This window comes from Mesitornis unicolor, unplaced genomic scaffold (assembly GCF_000695765.1).
Source record: "Mesitornis unicolor isolate BGI_N332 unplaced genomic scaffold, ASM69576v1 scaffold6028, whole genome shotgun sequence".
NCBI lineage: Eukaryota > Metazoa > Chordata > Aves > Mesitornithiformes > Mesitornithidae > Mesitornis > Mesitornis unicolor.
In genome coordinates, this window is record NW_010203732.1 from 6,018 (window position 1) to 16,547 (window position 10,530).

The 10,530-nt window shown below is 54.4% G+C and overlaps 1 protein-coding gene across 1 annotated transcript in view; it reads right to left on the reverse strand.

The window, feature by feature from the left end:
• The window catches only part of TM9SF4 (transmembrane 9 superfamily protein member 4), a gene marked incomplete at its 5' end in the record, with an annotated part of 9,557 nt that extends 2,708 nt beyond the window's left edge, over positions 1 to 6,849 (reverse strand). The window contains 12 exons of the mRNA XM_010190808.1: positions 164 to 270; positions 527 to 602; positions 711 to 792; positions 1,316 to 1,448; positions 1,547 to 1,617; positions 2,098 to 2,209; positions 2,345 to 2,457; positions 3,637 to 3,760; positions 4,423 to 4,552; positions 4,633 to 4,801; positions 5,049 to 5,148; positions 6,736 to 6,849. Of these exons, the coding sequence (XP_010189110.1) occupies positions 164 to 270; positions 527 to 602; positions 711 to 792; positions 1,316 to 1,448; positions 1,547 to 1,617; positions 2,098 to 2,209; positions 2,345 to 2,457; positions 3,637 to 3,760; positions 4,423 to 4,552; positions 4,633 to 4,801; positions 5,049 to 5,148; positions 6,736 to 6,849 (1,331 nt within the window). The remainder of the gene's footprint in view (positions 1 to 163; positions 271 to 526; positions 603 to 710; positions 793 to 1,315; positions 1,449 to 1,546; positions 1,618 to 2,097; positions 2,210 to 2,344; positions 2,458 to 3,636; positions 3,761 to 4,422; positions 4,553 to 4,632; positions 4,802 to 5,048; positions 5,149 to 6,735) is intronic.
• Between the last annotated feature and the right edge of the window lie 3,681 nt (positions 6,850 to 10,530).

The window sequence follows — 10,530 nt, forward strand, 5'->3', positions numbered from 1 at the left end:
CTGGAAAATCACACCAAGAGTCACAGAGGTGAGGCTGGTGGCTCACCTGCCCTGGATCCTCCACACCACACCAGACCAACTCCCTGGGCACCCACGCTTGGAAAGATGCTGTGACGCTAAGTGAGGCCCTGGCAGCCCCATCACCCTCCTCCCAGCCAGCAGCCTGCAGGTGAAGGTGGTACCCACCGCTCCAGAGGAGTGTTTCCCCCAGATGAAACAGTTCAGCACAAAGCAGATCCCAAAGACGACGCCCGGGTACAGGGTAGCTGTCTGCAAGAGCAAGCACAGGTTAAGAGAAAACACATCACCCATCAGCCAGATGCTTCTCTTCAATGAGCCCATTGCTGGGACAAGGCACACGTGGGGGAAGCATCTCCTTTGCTGCAGCACAAGGGCTCAATCCCCACCAAATCTCTGCAGCACAGCCAGGCTGTGTCCAGATACCCACAGATTAAGTGTGGGGCTTATCCCCGTATCTTGCCCTCAGCAAACCTGGATAAACAGCACAGACCACCACGACACTCACACAAAAGGCTCCCTTCTTCCATCGATGGCCTTTCAGAGTCCGGTATAAGCGGCCAGCAAAGAATCCACCAAAAATCCTGGATGGAAACGAGCCAAGACAAAGCAAATCAGCTTTGATTGCTGGGGAGAGGGAGAGGAGGGGCGGGCAGGACAGCGCTGCTGTGGGATGCAGCAGGGACACCTACCCCATGAACATGAAGAGGAAGCAGGCGGTGGTCATCAACGCACCCCGGCTGGAAGGCGACAGCATCCCCAGCATGGCTACAACTGTGAAACAAAACAGAGGGTCAAACCAGCGGCTCTGATGCACGTGTGGCAGCCAGCACCTGGGGAACAGGGCCTGTCCCATGTACAGACCGCTGCTGCCTGCAGCCTCTGCCTTCTGCACAGACCTCAGCTCCTGCAAGGCACAACACGGCCCCAGCCTCCAGCACTGGCCAGAGAGAGGAAGCTGCAGCTTTGATCTCAAGCTGCAGACCCCACTTTAGCCTCAGTTTCCCCGGAGATTCGAGTGGGTGCAGCTCAGAAGGGAAGGCACACACGTGCAAAAGTCTCTCAGCCCGCTGTCACGGCACCGCGCACACAAAAAGATGCTCTCAGCTGGGAAATGCTACCCAGAAATGCTGCACGCTGGCCTACAGCCTCAACCAGCCCTGCAACGGGAAGAGGCTTTAGTGCAGCCTCACCCAAGCCAAGGTGAGCATGGGTTGAAGTCAATGGGAGCTACAAACGCCCTTGAGCGCGGTTCCTTGTCTCGTTACAGCCGCCCCACGCCACGCGTGCCACTTACAGATGACGATCAGGATCATACAGAAGAGCTGAATTCCCGAACCCAGGAGCGAGCTGAGGATCATCGGGTACTGCGGGGGCCTGAACACATCTCCATGCACAAGTTTCCAACCTGATTCCTCCATCGTATCTTCCTGGAGCAACAGCAGCAAGAGAAGGTGTTTAGATGCGGTGGAAAGGAAGGTGCAGCAGCCAGCCTATGGCATTAATTCAATTACAAACCAACACGTACAATGTCATCCTCCTTGTTGTAGTTGGCAATGTCCTTCCGGAGCGTCCGGATGATGATCATGCTGAGAATACCTGAGAACAAGGACAAGCTGAGGTTAGCCCAGAGGCTCCCACACGGCCGTGCTGCTCTGGTGATCAACTCCATGGCATCAACACGCAGCTCTGGCTGGGAGAGGAGGCCTTGAGTCATTACCACCTCCCTCAGCCTTCAGCAGAGACAGAAACAGGGAGTAGGGAAGGCCATATTCTGTGGGAATGGGGCATTATGGCTTTCCTGTTGCTTTTTGTCCTTAAATACGGACACACAAGACATGCATTAACCACATTCTACTCCCTCAGATACCCCAGCTGGAGAGCAGAAGTGGGTACCAGTCTGACCCCATGGGGTGCTGCCTGAACCAGGAGGTTTTAGGTGCTAATGTTCGTTTCCTGCCCCTGCTGATGAGGTTCAGACACAGCCACATCCTTACGGAGCCACCTGCAGCTGAGGCTTTAAGCAAGTTCCCTGTGAATTAATGGTAAACTGCTCTTCACCCCACACACCTCACTCACCTGAAAGGAAAAAGACGACCACAACCGAGTTAATGATAGAAAACCAGTGAATCTGCACGTCGCTCATGGTCAGGTAGGTGTCCCAGCGGGAAGCCCATTTAATGTCACTCTCCTGGAAGAGCAGGAAAGTTCTTCTACACCAGCACATTCCCAACGTCTTCCCCACCACCCCTGGGACAGACGCTTGGGGCACCCACTGCCAGCCAGGGGCAGCAAGCTCCCAGCCAGCTTCCCATTACTCCCTCACCTCCCAGTGGACAGAGTAGGTGAAGAGCAACTGGTTCTCTTTAGTAGGATCTATTTCCTGAGGGGCAGAAGCTTCTGGCAGGGTGCACATACTCTTCTCATCGGCCTTCAAGTCTGCAAGGGAACACACAGCACACGCTAGGCCAGTCCTTCCCCCAGACACACACTGATCATCCTGGCCCCAGGTGCCCCATGGCTGCAGGGAAGCCCTCATTCCTTCCTCACCTGCTTTGCAAAACTATTCTTGTGATCAGAAGTGGAGCACCATTAATAAACTTTAAGGGCTTCCCTTAACTGGGAGGTAAAGGCCAGAGGCTCTGAAGCCCAGGATGTTGAACAAATCTGTTCCAAATGATGCACTGAGAAACAAAACCTCTCCAACAGAGCGTGCGGCTGCCAGAGCAGAGTTGCACAGGACGATACACACGATGACAGCTCCCCTTCAAGACACCCTGTTTCACGTTGGGCTCACTGAGGTAGGAGTGTTCCCCCCTAACCGTTATTTTTAATATTCAACCCCCCTAGAACAGTTCCAAATATTCTGTGGGTCTCTGGACCGGCACAGAGCATCCCTGTGGGGTCACACACAGAATCACAGAATGGCTCGGTTGGAAAAGCCCTCTGAGATCATCACGTCCAACCGCTCCTGTCTACCCCCTAAACCATATCCCTAAGTACCTCGTCTACCCGCTCTTTAAACACATCCAGGGATGGTGACTCCACCACCTCCCTGGGCAGCCTGTGCCAGCTTCTGACGACCCTCTCAGTAAAGAACTTCCTCCTTATCTCTGACCTGAACCTCCCTTGGCACAGCTTGGTGCCGTTTCCCCTTGTTCTATCCCCCATCACCTGGGAGAAGAGCCCAGCACCCACTTCTCTCCAAGCTCCCTTGAGGCAGTTGTAGGTGGTGATGAGGTCTCCCCTCAGCCTTCTCTTCTCCAGGCTAAACAAGCCCAGTTCCCTCAGCCGCTCCTCATCAGGCTTGTTCTCCAGAGCCCTCCCCACCCTTGTGGCTCTTCTGGGCCGATCTGGGCCCCAGCAAGAGCCCGATGCCACGTGTACTTCGTGCTGGATGGCACAGTGCAAAAATCCTCAACCTCCAAACTCCAATTTGATTGCATTTCCAGGAGATAGCTCTGGGTTTGGTACTTCCTTAATGACAAAGGGATTTCTTGTTCTCCCTCACTGCTGTGCCCCAAGTCCACAACAGAACAAACAACTGGCACCCTGATACAGCCATGGCATTCAGCTCCCGGCCCTACAAGGGATTCTTCTGCCCCAGGAGTCTCTCACCTTCCAGTTTAATGCTCTGGGGAATCACTTCAAAGCGCACAACCCTGTAGGTGGGCTCCTGGTTCTCTTCCACCTCCTCTCTGTGGTAGTAAAGGATGAAGGAGAGGTGGTTGTGCAGGTAGAACTAAAACAGATCGACATTAAATACAAAGTTAGCGCCCCAAGGGAGGAACGGGCCATGTTTAGAAGCAACAACTGGAGAAAGCAGCTTCAGTGCAGAAAATTAAGACTCCAACTGTTCCCCAAAGCACTGCGCTATAGAACAAGACCAGGCCAGCACTTTCCAGGGCTACAAGAACAAGAAGAGACAACAGAGATGGTGACAGGTAACACCTCAGCCGCTTCAAGCATCAGGGACAACGTTCTGGCCTATTTCTGGCCTGGAAAGTACCACGACATCTCACACCTCACACCCCAAACGCGGCAGCAGAATCACCAAATCTAGGTTGGAAAGTTTCCACTCGCAAACTTCAGCGGCTTTTCCTCCAATAAGCACTTTGCTTTTTTATTTTAATGAAGGATGCTCCGAGACTGTCAAAGAGTCACCGCCCTTCGGGGTACCGAGGGGAAACCACATCCAGCGAGTCACAGCGGGGACTCCTGCTTGTTCCAGCAGCCCAGCACCCGCCCCTTCTTCCAATAAGAAACCTCTCTCTTATTTCTGCTCTTTCTAACACCTTTTGGTTGCATTCCCAATCCCGATGCTCTCTGGTAGACTTCTACTACCCTCTGACAGACACCCAGAGCTCCTCTGGGCACCCCTCAGACAGCATCTGGGCTCTCTACCTTGTTACCGTCCATAAAGCCGAGCCTGTATCCGTGCTCAAACTGCACATCCTTCTCCTTCTTCTTCTCCTCTTCCTCACGGTTGGAATAAAACTCCAGCCGCGTTGCCACAGGGAGGTTGTCGGCAATGCTGGAAACACAGATTTCGGATCAGATTTGGCTGTAACGCAGGATCCCCCCCGGCACAAACCCACGGCCACGATGGCTCACAGGTGGACGTAGTAATCTTCCCTGATCCGCTCGGCGATCAGCTTGCTCTGCTCCACCGTCAGAATCACCGGTTTGTTGGGAAGGTTGCACAGAACCTCACATTTCTTCTCCACGTTCATGGAGACCTGGAAAGGCGTGTTCACAATTCGGTCCCCTCGCAGAACCTCGCCTGCAAAACAGGAAAAGAAAGGCAGGCTTGAAGACTGCTGGGCTCCTCGTCACCGCTCCTGGCACTGGGTTGGCCAGGATGGCTGCGATGGCATTTCTGACACCCAGACAGCCCGGTTTGCAAAGAGCCAGCGTGCAACAAGTTAGAGGAAGCAGGCTGCCCACAAACAGTTTACTGAGGATGGCATCTGCAATCGCTTTTACTCCTGCACGCATCCCCTTCCTGCCGGGATACGCTGGGTACCCACCGAGGTTCTCGGCCTTGTAGGTTATCTTGGCGGGCTGGCAGAAGGGCAGCGAGTAGTACTCATAGGGCAGCTGGGTCCGGGAGCTGGTGAGCTTCACCGCCTGGAGGAAGAAGGGAAGGGTTACCCCATGAAACAGCTCGGGGAGCTCCCTATCCTCCCAGCGCCAGCCAGCAGCTGAGGCGTATTTCAAGACATCCCCCACAAGGCTCAGTTTTGGATGCTGTTACATTGAAAAAATAATAAAACGAAGAAAAGGAGACGCACGTTCCTGGGAGAGCTGCAGCTTTCTTTCCTCCTGCACAATTCCTGGTTGTACGTTCTCCACGCTACGATTTAGCAGTGATTCATTCACCGACAGAGAAACACTTGAAGAAAGCAGCGTGGTGGATTGGTTTGACAACGGAATGACTCAGTGGAGTCTTAAAAACCAATAAAGAGCTCGGAAGGTATTCGAGAGTCACATTTCATACATAACTGCAGCTATTTCCTCAAAAATTCATGTCACCCACAGGTCTGGCCTCCAGTGACAGGAACCACTCAGCGATTTTCCTCTGCGTAAGGAAAGCCAGAGCCATCAGGCTGGGAAGACAACGGACGGTGACAAAGCCCCAACGTTTCTGGAGAGTTCCCACAAATCCCATAGCACAGGGGGAAGCAGAGACACATCACCACAGCCAAGGCCACGGCTGCTCTGAGAAACAGCAGTGATTTGTAACGCGGCCAAGCTCATTTATGGGAAGAGCGCTGGCAACCACGCTGCCTTGCCTTATCACTGGAGGAAGCATTTGGCTCCCGAAATCCCTCTGGGAGCAGCCATTCCAATATCCCTGCTTCTGGGAAGCCTGCAGTAGCCACAGGCAAGGCTCATTTGCTTAAAAATAGCCTCTGTCTGGCAGCCTGCGGCCAGGGAGCAAATGGTGTTGTGCCGCTTCACGTGGGAGCAGAAGCCTCGGCATCCCCAGGGGTGCTGGATTTTGCTGAGACGGAGGCCGCAGCTTTAGAAAAAGAAATGCAATGGGCTATAAATCGCTGATGTCTGGAAACGAAGCCTGGCTCCCTCCTGGCCGGGTGAAGCAGCTCCATCGTTCACAGCCAGCAGCATCGCACAGCGAGCCGGGGCTGCGGGATCCGCAGCGCTCAAGGGCAAACGCCTGCGCCTGGAAGGGGCTTCTCACGGATTTCACTCGCCTTGAAGCCACCACATGGGCAAACCGGGTAGACGAGGAAATGGAAAAGGTCCAGTTCAAACCATTGCTTCATTCTACCGTTCACTACCACCCAAAGGCTCTACAAACACCTCAAGAGTCGCTATAGAGATGGAGGAAAAAGCTCTGATTAAATTCACTTTGAAGTTACAGTGAGAAGGAGGGATCTGTTCCCAAATAAAGCAACATCTTGAGGACTTCGGTGCGACCGCTGAAGGAGTTTGGTGGAAGATAAGAGAAGGAAAAGCGTTGGGAACTCAGGGTAAAATGATGACAGCGACCACTTGAGGGCTGCCTGTCCCCAAGCACCTTACACAGATGTGTGAAAACCAGCAGAGACCTGCCCCTAGATTGTTAGTAACGGGATCCCCAATCTGACTCCTAATCCCACTTAGCTGCTATGACACAACGAAGAAAAAAACCCCAAAACACAAGCAAGCCCAGACCAAACAGACCGACAGCTCCACCTGAGCTCACCCTACCTTTATTTCCACAGGATCAATGCGGTAGAAGTTGATGGGAGCCACACCGGGTACATAGAAAGAGTCTGCGCCGTGCAGCAACAGCAGCGAGAGCAGCGTATACCTCAGCCTTTCCTGCAAGAGGGAGAAGCAGCGTTAACACAGCAACGTCAGAGATGGGCAGCAACACTGGGAGTGCTCTGTGACTCTCAGGTGGAGCAGGGAGAGGTCTCCTGGGCAGGAGCAGCACTGCACTCGTGTCCTACACCGCGCTCTGCAGCAGCCAGAACCCGCAGCCACCACCTGGAGTTGTCTGTGGTTGAAATGCCAGGCACACACAGCACGTTACTTCATAAAACCCAAACCCACCAGTGCCACCCTTGCTCTGAAGGGCTTGACATGACAAGATACAGGAGATGGGCGCTCAGGAGACGGCTGAGCGCATCGGGGATGACATTTCTGGTGCCACCTTTGGCAGAAGTCGGGCGCTGTGCACACAGATGAGGGTGACTCAGGCAGCACCAGGCAACAGCAGAGACAAGAGCAGGACTGGGGGAAGCCTTGCCAGGAACAAACATTTGGGAACGCTGCTGTGCAACTGGTGGAGGGAGCTCTGGAATGGAAACGTGAAGGAAATGCCCCGGTTCCTAGCCCAGCAGAGCACACACGGGCTGAGGTCAGGGGCCTTTCTGGTTGGGATCTCTGCTTTCACAGGGACAGACGGGCTTCGCTTTCTCCAAAGGAAGGCAGCAGCTTAGCAGTGACACCACAGACACCAAAGCATTGGCAGAACCCATGGGGCCAAGCAATGGTCTCAGCTGGGAGATGACTGCAGAATCCCAGAATCTGAGGAGTTGGAAGGGACCTGGAAAGCTCCCCCAGTGCAACCCCTGCCACAGCAGGATCACCAGAGCAGTCACACAGGAACACGGCCAGGGCTTTGGGTGTCTCCACACAAGGAGACTCCACAACCTCTCTGGGCAGCCTGGGCCATGCTCCATAACCCTCACACTCACAAACTTTGGCCTCATCTTCAGCTTGAACCTCCTGTGCTCCAGCTTGGGACCATTGCCCCTTGTCCTGGCATTGCACATCCCAGAGCAGAGCCTGGCTCCTTCCTCCTGACACTGCCCTTTCCCAATGGATCCCCAGGAATGAGGGCACCCCTCAGGCTCCTCTGCTCCAAGCTCAAGAGCCCCAGCTCCCTCAGCCGCTCCTCAGCAGGAGATGCTCCACAGTGTTCACTGCTCCCAGTGATAGCGCTTGTATGGTAAGGAAACATGGCAAGGCCACTGTCTCACCATGGGTGCCGGATCCACATCTCATCTTGGTGGCCCTGCTGGACTCTTTCAAGCAGTTCCTGTCCTTCTGGAGCTGAGGGCCCAGCACTGGACACAAGATTGCAGCTGTGGTGTGAGCAGGGCAGAGCAGAGGGGCAGGAGAACCTCTCTGCCCTACAACCACCCCTTCTCATCCAGCCCAGGCTGAGTTATCACCTGTGCAAGGTCCAAGCTTGCAGGACAGAGCTTTGCTTCGGTCTGGTCACAGAGCCTTGGTGAGGCACAGACAGACACCACCTGCCCGGCCTTTACCCATCCTTTACACTTCAAAACACGCAGGAAAATCCCTCAGATGTCAGTCTTGCATCTGAGGCACCAAGAAATCGAAGCAACAAGCAGCACAACAAATATTCACAGCTCCTGATCAAGAGAAGCCCAGCTGCGTGTAGACAAGAACTACTTGGATTGACTACACCTTATTATTTTCCTACATGCAAACACACACTTTCTGAGGGGAACATGCCCTAAATGAGAGAGGTAACTGCGAAGCACCATCATCTGCTCCTGCTCATCCCCCAAACCCCAGCGCCTGGTGAGATGCACAGCTCACACTGGGGGGATCTACCAGGGGTAAAAAGCCAACTGAAGGACAGCACAGCTCTCTCGCTCAAAGAAAAACCCCAAACCCCATTCCAAACACCAGTGCATTCCTTTGGTGAGCAGTGCCCCGACAGAAGTCACACGTTTCTCTCTTGCAGAAGGCAGCCTGGGGAAATCACGGCAGGAGAGCAGGCCTCACACAACTCCTCTGAGGGTAACAGCAACCATCCCGAAGTCTGTGGGATCTCTCCTGAAAGGTTTTTAAGACTTATTCCTTAATTAACTGCAAGAACACATTAACTCACACCTTCCTCGCAGCCACTCTAGCAGTATTTCGTGTCCTGTGCACAGCAACGAGAGCAGAAGTTCACCCCAAGCCCTCTCTGAGAAGGCACCTGGGGATAACTGTGACTAGACTTGATATCCAGCCCAGGACACGGCTTCTCTGGTTTGTCTCATGCAGCAGAACTTAAACAACATGGCCTTTTTCCCTGCACAGCCACCAAAGGTTTACAAAACGCTGCCAAAACACAGGGATCGTGTAGCAAAACCCAAGGGTTTAGGCCTCACAGGTTCATAACCCACACGTGAACTTAAGAACACAGCGGTGCTCAGAGGGAGGACAAGGAAGCAGCAAACAACAGCGATGGATGAGACGATGGACACCACCCCACGGCTTTTCCGCAGAGAAGGGCACGACACCAAAGAGCCACAACCAAGAGCTTTTAACTCGCAAGGAAAAGCGGGGAAAGCACAACCCGCGCAAAGGCGTTTGCTCAGGTTCACCAGGCTCCCATATCCTCCTGCAGTTACCGAGACCTTTTAACACGGTGACAGAAAGGGAGGAAGGCCACAAACCCGCTGCTCTGCGGGGCAAAAACCCCGTGCGGAACAGAGCAAAGTGAAGTCTCTCCCACTTGTAACAGCCCGGGCACGCGAACAGGACATGCACAGTGTGAACGGCACCTGCTCCTCGCCCAGCCTGATGCTCGCCCTCCTTTTCCGAGGGCTGCCTCGTTAGATGCCCTTAATGACTGCGTGCACAAGCTCATCTTTATTGCGTCCCTGCCCAGCTCACCCCTGCACTCGGAGCAGGCACTGAAAGCCTTTCCAAAGGAGACAAGCGCTGCATTCACACGGATCTCAGAGCCCCTTTGACACCGGCAGAGCTGTCAGCGCCTCCTCCGCCTGTCAGGAAGGAGAGGGCTGCAAGGCAATCCCCAGTCGGACCCATCTCCAGCTCCCAAAGCCCGCTCCGACGCTGCTTGGGAGAAAACCAGCACAGCACGGAGATGCTCAAAGCAAAACAAGTGAAAACCTCCACTCCTCCAAGCTCCCCGCCAGCTCCTGCCAGTCTGTACTGCACATGAGTCACCTCACATCCCCCACCCTGGCCAGCAGAGACCTTTGTATCGCCACACAGCGTTTATTCATACAGCTGCTCTTAGGACAGGCTACCAGGGGAATATCCTTCTATGAAAGCAAGGAGGAAAGCCCATTCTTCTACTACGAGGCTTGCAGCAGATGATTAACGTCTCGGCAGCTCATTTGCTTCTCCAAGAGGTGGCACCGACGCTCGCCTACCTTAGTGAACTCCCAGCAGAAACATCTTCATCTCTCCGAGGACTCGGGGAGCAACTCAGTAACAACAACAGAGGCGCCGATGCGCAGGGAGGGACAGCGGCCGCTTGCAACCCGAGCCCACAATCGCTTCTGAAAACCCCACACGACCCCGCAGCCTCTTTACGTGGCACAAGTGCCCGGTTCAGGCCAACGCTCGCCTTCAGGAGAACGGAGCGGGTGCTGCCGAAACCGAGAGGCACCCGCAGCCCCTGCTCACGCCGCGGCCCGACCCCGTGTCCCTCCCGCCCCGACAACGTCGTGAACCGTGGAAATAAAGCCGAGAAGGACGAGGGCGGCTTCGCAGCCGAGGGAA